The sequence below is a fragment of the Coregonus clupeaformis genome, chromosome 6, assembly GCF_020615455.1.
Source record: "Coregonus clupeaformis isolate EN_2021a chromosome 6, ASM2061545v1, whole genome shotgun sequence".
In the NCBI taxonomy this organism is placed as follows: Eukaryota; Metazoa; Chordata; class Actinopteri; order Salmoniformes; family Salmonidae; genus Coregonus; species Coregonus clupeaformis.
Genome location: NC_059197.1, coordinates 39,198,602 through 39,215,155, shown reverse-complemented (window position 1 = coordinate 39,215,155; position 16,554 = coordinate 39,198,602). Strand labels below are relative to the sequence as shown.

At 42.2% G+C, this 16,554-nt stretch overlaps 1 protein-coding gene across 2 annotated transcripts in view; it reads right to left on the bottom strand.

Annotated features, from left to right (window-relative positions):
• Positions 1 to 1,794: 1,794 nt before the first annotated feature.
• The window catches only part of LOC121568167 (max-binding protein MNT), a 40,974-nt gene continuing 26,214 nt past the window's right edge, over positions 1,795 to 16,554 (bottom strand). For both annotated transcript variants that reach the window (XM_041878743.2, XM_045220523.1), the window contains one exon: positions 1,795 to 4,582. In XM_041878743.2, coding sequence (XP_041734677.2) covers positions 3,726 to 4,582 — 857 coding nt within the window. In that variant the 3' untranslated portion in view covers positions 1,795 to 3,725. The remainder of the gene's footprint in view (positions 4,583 to 16,554) is intronic.

Sequence of the window (16,554 nt, the reverse complement as noted above, 5' to 3'; positions counted from 1 at the left end):
CAATCTACATGCAAAAACAGGCAACAAATCTTTAAAATACACCAAATCCATTCTTGAATGTGTACATACAGTTGAAGTCGGAAGTTTACATACACTTAGGTTGGAGTCATTAAAACTTGTTTTTCAACCACCACAAATTTCTTGTTAACAAACTATAGTTTTGGCAAGTTGGTTAAGACATCTACTTTGTGCATGACAAGTAATTTTTCCAACAATTGTTTACAGACAGATTATTTCACTTATAATTCACTGTATCACAATTCCCGTGGGTCAGAAGTTTACATACACCAAGTTGACTGTGCCTTTAAACAGCTTGGAAAATTCCAGAAAATGATGTCATGGCTTTAGAAGCTTCTGATAGGCTAATTGACATAATTTGCATCAATTGGAGGTGTACCTGTGGATGTATTTCAAGGACTACCTTCAAACTCAGTGCCTCTTTGCTTGACATCATGGGAGAATCAAAATAAATCAGCCAAGACCTCAGAAAAAAAATTGTAGACCTCCACAAGTCTGGTTCATCCTTGGGAGCAATTTCAAAACGCTTGAAGGTACCACGTTCATCTGTACAAACAATAGTATGCAAGTATAAACACCATGGGACCACGCAGCCGTAATACCGCTCAGGAAGGAGACGCGTTCTGTCTCCTAGAGATGAACGTACTTTGGTGCAAAAAGTGCAAATCAATCCCAGAACAACAGCAAAGGACCTTGTGAAGATGCTGGAGGAAACAGGTACAAAAGTATCTATATCCACAGTAAAACGAGTCCTATATCGACATAACCTGAAAGGCCGCTCAGCAAGGAAGAAGCCACTGCTCCAAAACCGCCATAAAAAAGCCAGACTACGGTTTGCAACTGCACATGGGGACAAAGATCGTACTTTTTGGAGAAATGTCCTCTGGTCTGATGAAACCAAAATAGAACTGTTTGGCCATAATGACCATCGTTATGTTTGGAGGAAAAGGGGGGTGCTTGCAAGCAGAAGAACACCATCCCAACCGTGAAGCACGGGGGTGGCAGCATCATGCTGTGGGGGTGCTTTGCTGCAGGAGGGACTGGTGCACTACACAAAATAGATGGCATCATGAGGAAGGAAAATTATGTGGATATATTGAAGCAACATCAAGACATCAGTCGGGAAGTTAAAGCTTGGTTCCAAATGGACAATGACCCCAAGCATACTTCCAAAGTTGTGGCATAATGGCTTAAGGACAACAAAGTCAAGGTATTGGAGTGGCCATCACAAAGCCCTGACCTCAATCCTATAGAACATTTGTGGGCAGAACTGAAAAAGCGTGTGCGAGCAAGGACGCCTACAAACCTGACTCAGTTACACCAGCTCTGTCAGGATGAATGGGCCAAAATTCACCCAACTTATTGTGGGAAGCTTGTGGAAGGCTACCCGAAACGTTTGACCCAAGTTAAACAATTTAAAGGCAATGCTACCAAATACTAATTGAGTGTATGTAAACTTCTGACCCACTGGGAATGTGATGAAATAAATAAAAGCTGAAATAAAATCACTCTACTATTATTCTGACATTTCACATTCATAAAATAAAGTGGTGATCCTAACTGACCTAAAACAGGGAATTTTTACTAGGATTAAATGTCAGGAATTGTGAAAAACTGAGTTTAAATGTATTTGGCTAAGGTGTATGTAAACTTCCGACTTCAACTTTACATACTGTTCCATACCATATCCAATGTTCCCCTCTCACAGACACACATAAAAACATTCAGATTAAGTGAAGAGGGAAACAGCACTCGCAATAACACCAAGAGACTACGTACAGTTGTAAACCAGTTTAATTGGGGTTAAGTAGCAGATCAAAGTGCTAGAAGTTGAATCTCAGCTACACAGATCGTGTCATAATAGTGCAGTTGAAGGCGAACATGAGAATCTAGATAACCGTTATAACCTGATGGCCAGGGATACCAGATAATGAATATGGTTGGTGGAGAAAGAGGATAAGATGTCAGGGTGCTTTGTAGGTGACTTCCCTACCATGTCGTTTAACCCCAAACTGCCACATTCACTTAAATGCTCTACCATGACACTGCCAAAGGCCTTTGTTTTAACAAGATCACTGCTCACAATCAATAAACAAGACATTCCTTACTATATAGCTACTTTATTACACATACAGATAGATAGATACTCCAGGAACAGTTTGCAGTGATTGTGCCTGCTATGATGGCTCCTGCTCTGCTATTAGTAAAACAAATAATGAGGCAATAATATTAGTCGTCACTATTGAGTACTGTCATTTTCCTCCTGCTAAATTGAGTGGTTGTTCAGTTTTGTGAAAAGTCCTCACAATTACACTTTACATCACTTGGTTCATATATGCATGGTGGTAATGCCGGCATTTGGGTTTGATTCCTACTTGGGCCACATCCACTGAATACATGTTATTACAAAATAGTCTGCTCAATGACCATTCAGTTTGTTGTTTTACATGCGGTTGTGTTTTTTTACCACCAGGTGGAGCCTGTGGAGTATGCAGCAATATGACAGTGCTGCAGTGGGAGGGGAGCACATGATACAGGCTAGGCCAGGCCATGTTTTAGGTTTCACTCCACAGCCATGTGCCTGGGTAGAGAGGGGGAGGTCCCTGCAATCATATTCTCAATGTGCTCCTTTATGGTGCTTAGTTGTTAGAGCACACACACAAATGGATCCAATGCTGACACACCAACACCCACAGCCAGTCCCTCTGACCCCATCTGAAATTGGACGCTTTGCCTTCTGAATGGTCACAGGGCCCGTATCCACAAAGCATCTCAGAGTAGGAGTGCTCATCTAGGATCAGTTTAGCCTTTTAAATCATAAAGAATAAGATTATATGGACAGATCCTAGATGAGTACTCCTACTCAGATGATTTGTAGATATAGGGCCTGGCATCAGTGGAAGACTTCAGTTAAATATAATATCTTGGTGCTTTCATAAGAGTTAATAGTGGCACCACCAGTCATTAGTAGTGTGGTTTGTAAATTATCTTGGCTGTGGAATACATGACCCTGTTACAGAAATATAAAAACCGGTCTTGAGTGAAAATATGCAGGTCTGACTGCCTTCGACATTGGATGACGCCCTTTTCTCACTATTAGCTACTGTTTTGCTTCTGTAGATATGAACACGGAGGAGGGACAGAGAAAATGTCTTCATGTGATTCTCTCCACTGCATCATATACAATATCACACACCATCAAGATGATCCTCCTGGACATCATACTCAGCCAAACAACAACAACATCGGCTGTCATTCACCTCTCATAACCATTATAAATATATATTTATATAATTTAATGTACGTTTTTTATAGTTTATTTTTTGGAATGTTCTGAGTTACTTCTTATAGACAACTGGTTAGTTAATAATGCAGTTTGTGAATCATCAGTGAATATGAGGACTGCGTCTTGCGTTCAGTATGAAGACTTTTACGTTTGTTTGTCAGTACAGTAGTCCTGGTGCCTGCCTCGCTCTGGGCCTGCCTCAGTCGCCCTGGGCTCGGAGTCTGGGCTGGTTCTGGCTCTGGGCTGGCTCCTGTCCGGCTGGTCTGCTCTGGGGCCGATGGTCTTCAGGTCTGGAGGTCTGTCTCCGACTTCGGCCCGACTCTGGCCAGCTCAGGGTGGGTGTGGCCTGTTCATGTACTTGGTTCTCAGGCTAGCTTCAGGATGGCTCTGGCCTGGTTATGGCTCTGGCCTGGTTCAGAGATCAAGCTAGCTTCAGAGTGCTAACGGGGAATGAGGGCATGGTCACCATAGTTACAGGGTTCAGCAGCTGTGGGTGATGTGTCACCACCTGGGCACCAACTCCCGTCTGCTTTCCCATGATGGTGGTTGTGCCCTGGTTGGGGGCAGTACCATTGACCTGGGCATGGGTGAGTGTATGGGTGATGTGGCCCACCATAGCTGGCTGGGTGACAGCCACGGGCTGGGGGTAGATGGAGGGTAAATGGTGCTGGCCCAGGTGGGTAACAGGGTGGACGGTGATGTGTCCGATGGGCTGGTGGTGGTGGTGCCCTGGGGCCAGCTGCATGGAGGCTGAGGAGGAGGGGGCTAGGTGGGTGATGTGCTTGGCTCCTCCAGATGAAGCCTGGGCCTGGATGACGTGGTTGACGGCCTGGATGACGGAGGCGTGGGAAGCCGAGCCGTGGGCGATGACCGTGGGCTGGAGGCTGGGGGCCTTTACCATGTGTGTGTGAGCGGGGGCGGTCACCATGTGTGTGTGGGCCGGGAAGAGGGTGCTAGGGGAGGTTACGATGTGTGTGTGAGCCGACAGGAGGGTCTGGATAGGGGTGGTGGTGATGCTGGATGTTGGGGTGGAGAACGTAGCTGATACAGGCAGGGCTGACATCAGGTGTGGGTGAAGCTGGGACTGGGGGTACGTTTGGGCCTTGTGTTGGATGGAGATGTGTTGGGTGAGGTTGGAGGTGGTGGGGGTTATGGGAGTTGGGGTCACAGTCTTGTACAACTCGGGCTGCATGGCTTGTTGAGGCACGGTGGGTAAGGCTGTCGGCAATGCCGGAACATTCTCATCATCCATGTCGTCATCCATGATGTCTTCACCCTCTGTGACAAAGATAGAAAGAGGGCTCATGTTAACTTTCCCCTCGACTGTAAAAGCAAATAACACTGTGTAGGAACAAGTGTAGGTGGGTCTTACTATAAATAAAATGGGGCCAATGTGTGACATTGGGGGGGGGATCAAAATGGTTTGAAACTAATATAAAAATGATTTTCATGAAGTTCCACATGTGTACTTAGAGGAATGAAAGTGAATATATGCAAACTGGCCCATAACTCCACCTATACAACAGCATAGCCCTAGGACTATACATCCTTTCAGCAGGGTTCATACATACATTGGCAAGTTACATTCAAAGACTTTCAGGGACTTTTTCCAAGCACTTAATTGTAACTGTCAAGGACCTCAATGTTATACAATTTTATAATTTATATAAATTGTACATATAGGGCCTAATATATTATTACATTCTAAAATAATAATGTGGCCATTGCCTGACTAAATAGATTGGATGCATGTATGGTGATTTTTCTGTAACCTATGTGGCCGACGCAGGCAGACATAAAGCCATGAATAGCGGTAGCATTAACCTCACCATTTGAATCTCACCATCGCGTTTTTTTTTTTAATGAGAAAGTGACCAAAAACCAGGTTCCTTTTTTAATGGAAGGATTTGTATGGAAAGCCAAGTTGAAGCCAACATTAGATGTTGTCGTCCTCATAATTTCTGAGCTCCAAATTCAAGTTAATGTAGTCTACTTCAAGCCCCTTGTATTGTTTAAAATTGCAGGTCTAACATGGAAAACAAAATGTATGTATTTCATTACCAGATCATATTATGAATAAGCCCACTAGGCTATGTAATTTGCCGTCATTATATCCAGAATAATTATCTATCCTACACAATTGCGCACAGTAGACTGTGTCCAATCCGAGGCACAAAAACAAACTCATTACCTTGATGCTTTCTCTTTAAAATCTAAATGAGACCCTGCTGTAAATCAAGTAGACAACAACAGATGATCAACATAAATTCGCTAGGGATATTAGATCCAATGTGGATCCAGTCACAACGGTCTTCACCGGCATGTCACGAGACACAAAAATATTCTGGACATTCCTTGCGAACACCTTTATTCCAGCACTTGGGCTGTTGTTGCATTGCATGCGCCATCACAACAGCTGTTCATCACTTGACCATCTTTCGGAAAATTATTTCCTGGATCAGATGATGTGTGTAAATATCAGTGGCGGCTGGCCGATAGAGGGGCGCTAGGGCGCCGCCTTTAAATAAAATTATTATTTTTTAAAAATAAAAAAATAATAATAATAATAAAAACATCAGTATGTCAATATTTGTGTGTTTGAAATATGGAATGCACACAGTAATATGTGTAAGATATGATAGAAAATCATATTCGCAACCTTTCCTCTGCCTGTCAAACGCCTGTCAGCTCTGGGCGTACAGAAAGTGCCCCGAGGAGGCGGGTCTACGTAGCAGTTAAGCCAATTGCTAATTTAAGATATGAATGTATGACATAAAATGTAGCTAATCAGCGATTTTAATTCGAATCCAAGGAGGGGCGATTATTTTATCGCTCCCAAGCTCGCCCTGATAAAATAAGGACCGGGCTCCAGTGGCGCCATTTTTACTAGACGACAATGGCGACCGCAAACGTTACTCCTCCAAGACCCAACCCTAACTCGGTGAAATCTCTCCTCCAAGATCCGTTTGAGAGGAGAACTTTGTCAGAGAAAGTTCGGGTGAAAGAGCTGGGCCCAGATCAACCTGACCTCTCAATCAGACAGCAGGCTAGCGAGAAAGGGGAAGCAGTATATGCGCGGCTTCTCCCGTAGCTGGTACACCAGGAAGGCTTGGCTAGCTGGGTGCACTGATGCTAATGCTTTATTTTGCTTTCCGTGCTTGCTTTTTAAAACGACGGGTCAGATTCAGCATGGACAGGTACCGGAGTGAGGGATATGAAGCACCTGTCAGAGAAGGTAAAGAAACATGAGAACACCAGGCACACATGGACAACTCTGTAAAGCTAGCTGTATTAGGGAAGGGGTGAACATTGCTACGCAGCTGGATGACGGCCACAGGATTGCGGTGAGGAAACACAATGAGAGGTGGATAAAAACAGGCACATTCTATCCAAAATTATCGATTGTGTGAAGTTCTGTGGGGCTTTTGAGTTGGCCTTGCGTGGGCACGAGGAGACTGACTCCTCGGACAACCCCGGCATTTTCCGGGGCTTAGTGGATTTTGTTGCCTCCCCCGACAGTGTGCTGGAGGAGCACCTGAAGACAGCTACCGTTACACAACACTGTGTACGAGTACAGGGATGACCTCCTAACGTGTTTCCAGACCATCAGAGACTCTGGGAACTTTGATGCCCCGACTGTCAGAGAGGCGGGGGCTTTGTGAGGATGCTCGAAGACGAGGCTTTCTGTTTTTTCCTGGCACTGTTCCACAAGATCATGCCAAATGTGGACATGCTTTTCAGCCAGCTGCAGAAGAGGAACATCGAACCCTGTCTTCATTAAAGCACTTGTCCAGAGGTTCACAGAAAGCATGCTAACAATCAGGTAAATAACTATATTTACTATTGGCTGATAAAGATGCTGTTAGAAAGATGAATAGTTCACTTACAACAGTTTAAAAGCCTAAATGTGTCTGGTCATCAAAGTGAGTGATTATCATAGAGCCGTCACAATTATATTTGTTTTAGTATTTTAAAAGGAAAGAGAAGACATTTACATTACATTTTAGTCATTTAGCAGACGCTCTTATCCAGAGCGACTTACAGTTAAGAGTGCATACATTTTTTCATACTGGCCCCCGTGGTGGAAACGAACCCACAACCCTGGCGTTGCAAGCGCCATGCTCTACCAACTGAGCTACACGGGACCACATTAGTTTTGGCAAGATCTGAAAAAGAAGTTGGTGGAGTGCAACCCTCAAACATTGAAGAATTACAGCAGTTTGCTGCTGAAGAATGGGCCAAATTGCCAGCAGAAAAGGTGCAGCAAGCTCATTGATGTCTACAATAAGCATATGTTGGCAGCTATCTTGGCCAAAAGCTGTGCAACCAAGTACTAGCTCCAGGGTGCCAATAATTTAGTCCATGACATTTGTCTATATTTTCTAAATTACAATTGTAAACTTAAGTTTACAGAAATATAATTAAAGGTGTGGAGACCCATTTTTTCCTCTCATATTTCAACTGATTTTAGAAGAAATAGGGAATTATTTAAGAAAAGCCCAAGGGTGCCAATATATTTGGACACAACTGTATGCCTTCAGTCTAATTGGAATGTATGGCAGTAGAGTTGTTTGTATTTCTCCCTAACCAAAATGGCTGCCATTAGGATACCATTCAGGATTTTTTTTCACCTGTGTTACCACGACAATCACGCCAAATGAGCATTGCATTTGTGTGCTCCTTCAGTGTGAATGCGCAAATTTGATATGGGTCACATGTAAAACTGATACATAATTGATACAGATTTACGGTATGTTGCCTATATATTACTATATACCGGTATTGATGCACAGACCAGTTTGGGTTTTTACTTTACCTTCTATAACGGTATTTCAATGTTTGGTTTGTTAAATGTGGTAATGCCACTCCGCCATGTGTAACGTCCGTTTTTCTAGTTTACTCCGCAATTTGGGTCGTCTCTCTCCCTCTCTCACCAAGTACCACCCCGTCACTCAAGGAGCGCAGTTGTTGTTACTCGACCACGAGAACAAGTGTTTGTCCAAAAAGACACAATCAGACGTTGATAATAATGCAGGAAAGTACTACACAGTTTGTAATAATTATTCAGGTGTCCACCAGGTCAATTTCTAGAAGAGGGCCTAGTTGTTATTGAAGATTAACTTTATTGCTAAGTGCACAGCAGAACAAAAATTATGTTGCATCCCTCTCACAAATGTAATAGAAAAAGGCTTTAAAACGTAATAACATCAGTTAATTATGTACATCACAGGTTAAAAGCAGTTACTAGACATAGTTTGTGTGTATATACACACTATCTGTCTGTCTGTCTGTCTGTCTATATATATATATATATATATATATATATATATAAGTCACTGGTTGTGTGTTGAGGGGGAATTACAGTGAGCTAAGAAGTCTGATTGCAAGTTATCAAATTAAACTTTATTTTTTGGACCCAGGGCCTCAATTCCCTCTTTGTGTGGGGACAGCGCATCTGACGAGCAGCAACAGCCCATCAAGCGACGGAGGATGCTGGGACCAGGAGAACAACAGAGGTTGGCTATAGAGTAAGTTGTGATGTAATTGTCAGTGTTTCCCCATAGAACTTTTTTCAGGCCTGGTAGTATGTAGCCAAAACCCTGAACAATCAGCACCTTGGTAATCATATACTTGAGTTGGACATAGGCATGTGTCAGTCAGGATCACTTGCATCAAAATAGCTTAATTGCAAATTAAAGCTGATGATGTATCTTTTACAGGTATGTGATACCATCCTGAGTCATGCCAAAGAGAGGTTCTCCTTCACCCAGCACCTCATCAGCGCAACACTATTGCACGGAGAGTTGTTCCCACAACACAGTGTGAAGTTCCCGATACAGCGCTTGAAACAACCGTGGAGGCGTACCCCATGTTGAACAAGGCCAAGCTCAAAACCGAACTGTCCCTCATCTATGAGAACAGTGAGTTCAAGGCTTGTAGTGGTGCAGTGCCCCTGTACCAGTTCTTCATGGAGAACAACCTTCAGAGCACTTTCACAGAGACTGCCAGCCTCCTCAAGATCCTCATCACCACACCCATGACAACTGCTGAGTCAGAAAGGTGCTTCTCTACACTGAAAAGGATCAAGACCTTCCTGAGAAACAGCATGACACAGGATCGCCTGAACGCTCTGGCCATGCTCTCCATGGAGAAGAAACTTGTCAGGGACATTCCTGACTTTAATCAAAGGGTCATTGAGAGGTTTGCCACTCAGAAGGACAGACGGGCAAAATTCCTGTACAAATAAGATGACAGACACACACACACAGAGCAGCTCTGGCCGCATGTTTCTTTGTATATAGTTGACCTTAGCATAAAAAATCCAGTTATATATGGTACTCTAGAAAGTCTTAATAGTGTCTTTGCTAATATTACTGTATATATGTTGTTTTGTATCAATTAATTGTTGCAGTTCTGGAGCACATTAACAATTAGTCACATTTAGTATGATCATAAAATACTGTATGCTATTCTTCCAGTCAAAGGTTTGAGTTCATCCACTTGATATCCATTTCTATATTATACATCCTTTTATACAGTGTAAGATTTCCTATAAACTTTATAATAATTTCATGTTATTGTCCACTTTCCACTCTGTTCTGACAGCATGCCTGTTGCGTTGCCTGTTTACTACCAATGGTAAAAGTTCACTTTAAATGCAAATGAAAGGCTTGGGTTTGTGTAATATGTTTTTGTGTAAGAATGCCTCAACTTTTTAATATTGGCATTAAATAATTACTGAATGTTTCACTGAGCACTGCTGTCCTGCAGTTTGTGTTAAAATATATCGCGATGGTTACAGGAAAAAAAAAAGTATGGCACAGCCCCACCGAGAATATTTTTCACCAGCCGCCACTGTCGTATTCACAGTGTTGTGTAACGGTAGCTGTCTTCAGGTGCTCCTCCAGCACACTGTCGAGGAGGCAACAAAATCCACTAAGCCCCGGAAAATGCCGGGGTTGTCCGAGAGTCAGTCTCGTCGCCCACGCAAGGCCAACTCAAAAAGCCCCACAGAACTTCACACAATCGATAATTTTGGATAGAATGTGCCTGTTTTTATCCACCTCCTCATTGTGTTTCCTCACCGCAATCCTGTGGCCGTCATCCAGCTGCGTAGCAATGTTCACCCTTCCTAATACAGCTAGCTTTACAGAGTTGTCCATGTGTGCCCTGGTGTTCTCATGTTTCTTTACCTTCTCTGACAGGTGCTTCATATCCCCTCACTCCGGTACCTGTCCATGCTGAATCTGACCCCGTCGTTTTAAAAGCAAGCACGGAAAGCAAAATAAAGCATTAGCATCAGTGCACCCAGCTAGCCAAGCCTTCCTGGTGTACCAGCTACGGGAGAAGCCGCCATATACTGCTTCCCTTTCTCGCTAGCCTGCTGTCTGATTGAGAGGTCAGGTTGATCTGGGCCCAGCTCTTTCACCCGAACTTTCTCTGACAAAGTTCTCCTCTCAAACGGATCTTGGAGGAGAGATTTCACCGAGTTAGGGTTGGGTCTTGGAGGAGTAACGTTTGCGTTCGCCATTGTCGTCTCAGTAAAAATGGCGCCACTGGAGCCCGGTCCTTATTTTATCAGGGGCGAGCTTGGGGCGATAAAATAATCGCCCTCCTTGGATTCAATTAAAATCGCTGATTAGCTACATTTTATGTCATACATTCATATCTTAAATTAGCAATTGGCTTAACTGCTACGTAGACCCGCCTCCTCGGGGCACTTTCTGTATCGCCCAGAGCTGACGAGGGCGTTTGACAGGCAGAGGAAAGGTATGCGAATATGATTTTCTATCATATCTTACACATATTACTGTGTGCATTCCATATTTCAAACACACAAATATTGACATACTGATGTTTTTATTATTATTATTATTTTTATTTTTAAAAAATAATAATTTTATTTAAGGGGCGGCGCCCTAGCGCCCTCTATCGGCCAGCCGCCACTGGTGTACGAGTACAGGGATGACCTCCTAACGTGTTTCCAGACCATCAGAGACTCTGGGAACTTTGATGCCCCGACTGTCAGAGAGGCGGGGGCTTTGTGAGGATGCTCAAAGACGAGGCTTTCTGTTTTTTTCCTGGCACTGTTCCACAAGATCATGCCAAATGTGGACATGCTTTTCAGCCAGCTGCAGAAGAGGAACATCGACCCTGTCTTCATTAAAGCACTTGTCCAGAGGTTCAGAAAGCATGCTAACAATCAGGTAAATAACTATATTTACCTATTGGCTGATAAAGATGCTGTTAGAAAGATGAATAGTTCACTTACAACAGTTTAAAAGCCTAAATGTGTCTGGTCATCAAAGTGAGTGATTATCATAGAGCCGTCACAATTATATTTGTTTTAGTATTTTAAAAAGGAAAGAGAAGACATTTACATTACATTTTAGTCATTTAGCAGACGCTCTTATCCAGAGCGACTTACAGTTAAGAGTGCATACATTTTTTCATACTGGCCCCCGTGGGAAACGAACCCCACAACCCTGGCGTTGCAAGCGCCATGCTCTACCAACTGAGCTACACGGGACCACATTAGTTTTGGCAAGATCTGAAAAAAGAAGTTGGTGGAGTGCAACCCTCAAACATTGAAGAATTACAGCAGTTTGCTGCTGAAGAATGGGCCAAATTGCCAGCAGAAAAGGTGCAGCAAGCTCATTGATGTCTACAATAAGCATATGTTGGCAGCTATCTTGGCCAAAAAGCTGTGCAACCAAGTACTAGCTCCAGGGTGCCAATAATTTAGTCCATGACATTTGTCTATATTTTCTAAATTACAATTGTAAACTTAAGTTTACAGAAATATAATTAAAGGTGTGGAGACCCATTTTTTCCTCTCATATTTCAACTGATTTTAGAAGAAATAGGGAATTATTTAAGAAAAGCCCAAGGGTGCCAATATATTTGGACACAACTGTATGCCTTCAGTCTAATTGGAATGTATGGCAGTAGAGTTGTTTGTATTTCTCCCTAACCAAAATGGCTGCCATTAGGATACCATTCAGGATTTTTTTTCACCTGTGTTACCACGACAATCACGCCAAATGAGCATTGCATTTGTGTGCTCCTTCAGTGTGAATGCGCAAATTTGATATGGGTCACATGTAAAACTGATACATAATTGATACAGATTTACGGTATGTTGCCTATATATTACTATATACCGGTATTGATGCACAGACCAGTTTGGGTTTTTACTTTACCTTCTATAACGGTATTTCAATGTTTGGTTTGTTAAATGTGGTAATGCCACTCCGCCATGTGTAACGTCCGTTTTTTCTAGTTTACTCCGCAATTTGGGTCGTCTCTCTCCCTCTCTCACCAAGTACCACCCCGTCACTCAAGGAGCGCAGTTGTTGTTACTCGACCACGAGAACAAGTGTTTGTCCAAAAGACACAATCAGACGTTGATAATAATGCAGGAAAGTACTACACAGTTTGTAATAATTATTCAGGTGTCCACCAGGTCAATTTCTAGAAGAGGCCTAGTTGTTATTGAAGATTAACTTTATTGCTAAGTGCACAGCAGAACAAAATTATGTTGCATCCCTCTCACAAATGTAATAGAAAAAGGCTTTAAAACGTAATAACATCAGTTAATTATGTACATCACAGGTTAAAAGCAGTTACTAGACATAGTTTGTGTGTATATACACACTATCTGTCTGTCTGTCTGTCTGTCTATATATATATATATATATATATATATATATATATATATATAAGTCACTGGTTGTGTGTTGAGGGGGAATTACAGTGAGCTAAGAAGTCTGATTGCAAGTTATCAAATTAAACTTTATTTTTTGGACCCAGGGCCTCAATTCCCTCTTTGTGTGGGGACAGCGCATCTGACGAGCAGCAACAGCCCATCAAGCGACGGAGGATGCTGGGACCAGGAGAACAACAGAGGTTGGCTATAGAGGTAAGTTGTGATGTAATTGTCAGTGTTTCCCCATAGAACTTTTTTCAGGCCTGGTAGTATGTAGCCAAAACCCTGAACAATCAGCACCTTGGTAATCATATACTTGAGTTGGACATAGGCATGTGTCAGTCAGGATCACTTGCATCAAAATAGCTTAATTGCAAATTAAAGCTGATGATGTATCTTTTACAGGTATGTGATACCATCCTGAGTCATGCCAAAGAGAGGTTCTCCTTCACCCAGCACCTCATCAGCGCAACACTATTGCACGGAGAGTTGTTCCCACAACACAGTGTGAAGTTCCCGATACAGCGCTTGAAACAACCGTGGAGGCGTACCCCATGTTGAACAAGGCCAAGCTCAAAACCGAACTGTCCCTCATCTATGAGAACAGTGAGTTCAAGGCTTGTAGTGGTGCAGTGCCCCTGTACCAGTTCTTCATGGAGAACAACCTTCAGAGCACTTTCACAGAGACTGCCAGCCTCCTCAAGATCCTCATCACCACACCCATGACAACTGCTGAGTCAGAAAGGTGCTTCTCTACACTGAAAAGGATCAAGACCTTCCTGAGAAACAGCATGACACAGGATCGCCTGAACGCTCTGGCCATGCTCTCCATGGAGAAGAAACTTGTCAGGGACATTCCTGACTTTAATCAAAGGGTCATTGAGAGGTTTGCCACTCAGAAGGACAGACGGGCAAAATTCCTGTACAAATAAGATGACAGACACACACACACAGAGCAGCTCTGGCCGCATGTTTCTTTGTATATAGTTGACCTTAGCATAAAAATCCAGTTATATATGGTACTCTAGAAAGTCTTAATAGTGTCTTTGCTAATATTACTGTATATATGTTGTTTTGTATCAATTAATTGTTGCAGTTCTGGAGCACATTAACAATTAGTCACATTTAGTATGATCATAAAATACTGTATGCTATTCTTCCAGTCAAAGGTTTGAGTTCATCCACTTGATATCCATTTCTATATTATACATCCTTTTTATACAGTGTAAGATTTCCTATAAACTTTATAATAATTTCATGTTATTGTCCACTTTCCACTCTGTTCTGACAGCATGCCTGTTGCGTTGCCTGTTTACTACCAATGGTAAAAAGTTCACTTTAAATGCAAATGAAAGGCTTGGGTTTGTGTAATATGTTTTTGTGTAAGAATGCCTCAACTTTTTAATATTGGCATTAAATAATTACTGAATGTTTCACTGAGCACTGCTGTCCTGCAGTTTGTGTTAAAATATATCGCGATGGTTACAGGAAAAAAAAGTATGGCACAGCCCCACCGAGAATATTTTTCACCAGCCGCCACTGGTAAATATCATGGAGTAAGTAATTAGCTGGACACCAAATGCGCATCCAACAAGTATTATGCATAATTATTGAAGAACCACGTTAATAATAGTATCGATTTAGGTCAAGTATCAAGGTAAGGTGACTTTCGCTTAGAAGCATTACATTTTGCAATGGATACATTATTTTGGATTTGTGTGAACATGAAAACTGTTTTCACCCTGTAGCATAAGGAGACATGAAATGTTACGTAATTACACTGCATTTCTGAGATCTCTATACAAAAAAACTGTCCGACAGCTAGATCCAGGATTCTTACAGGGTTCAAGTTCAATGTCTAATTTAAAATGTTCCAATGGCATGTTGTGTTTGCTAATCCCAAGTTTATCATTTTAAAAGGCTAATTGATCATTAGAAAACCCTTTTGCAATTATGTTAGCACAGCTGAAAACTGTTGTGCTGATTAAAGAAGCAATAAAACTGGCCTTCTTGAGACTAGTTGAGTATCTGGAGCATCAGCAATTGTGGGTTCGATTACAGGCTCAAAATGGCCAGAAACAAAGAACTTTCTTCTGAAACTAGTCAGTCTATTCTTGTTCTGAGAAATGAAGGCTATTCCATGCGAGAAATTGCCAAGAAACTGAAGATATCGTACAACGCAAACTGGCTCTAACCAGAATAGAAAGAGGAGTGGGAGGCCCCGGTGCACAACTGAGCAAGAGGACAAATACATTAGAGTGTCTAGTTTGAGAAACAGACGCCTCACAGGTCCTCAACTGGCAGCTTCATTAAATAGTACCCGCAAAACACCAGTCTCAACGTCAACAGTGAAGAGGCGACTAAATGAAAAGATGCTGGAGGAGTGATGGCTTGATGCCATCTGTCAAGCATCGAGGCAATGTGATGGTCTGGGGGTGCTTTGGTGGTGGTAAAGTTGGAGATTTGTACAGGGTAAAAGGGATCTTGAAGAAGGAAGGCTATCACTCCATTTTGCAACGCCAAGCCATACCCTGTGGACTGCGCTTGATTGGAGCCAATTTCCTCCTACAACAGGACAATGACCCAAAGCACAGCTCCAAACTATGCAAGAACTAGTTAGGGAAGAAGCAGTCAGCTGGTATTCTGTCTATAATGGAGTAGCCAGCACAGTCACCGGATATCAACCCTGTTGAGCTGTTGTGGGAGCAGCTTGACTGTATGGTACGTAAGTGCCCATCAAGCCAATCCAATTTGTGGGAGGTGCTTCAGGGAGCATGGGGTGAAATCTCTTCAGATTACCTCAACAAATTGACAACTAGAATGCCAAAGGTCTGCAAGGCTGTAATTGCTGCAAATGGAGGATTCTTTAACTAAAGCAAAGTTTGAAGGACACAATTATTATTTATATTAAAAATCATTATTTCTAACCTTGTCAATGACTACATTTCCTATGCATTTTGCTATATTTCCTATTCAAACAAATTTCATGTATATTTTCATGGAAAACAAGGACATTTCTAAGTGTCCCCAAACTTTTGAACGGTAGTGTATGATACAATGACAACTTACACTGCCATAAATTGCTGATATAATGGCATTGTAGTTGAATTGAAGTGGTGAATAAAAAAAGTACATATATTCATATGGCATTATGTCCTGGCATTATGGCATTATGTCCACAACAGACAGGGGTTGTAATGTTTTATGTCACACGATTCTGGACAAATCAGTCAAGACACCAACCATGATAAAGGGTTACACATTTGTTTTAAATCAACTCGTGAATTGAATATAGCTATGATCCCCCCTTAGATCTTAAACCAGTTAAATGTAATCGAAAATGTAATCTACATAATCCACACAAGTAATTATTTATCATGAGAGGGGCATAAACAATAACTAGTAATGCTGCATACTCTAAGAAAGGTTCAAAATCTCACCTTTCTGGTAAAATATGTTATAAATTGCTGAGGTGTAGTCACTTTTGAGGACACAAGCTCAAGCACAGTACAAATATGATACAATTATGAAATATGTTATA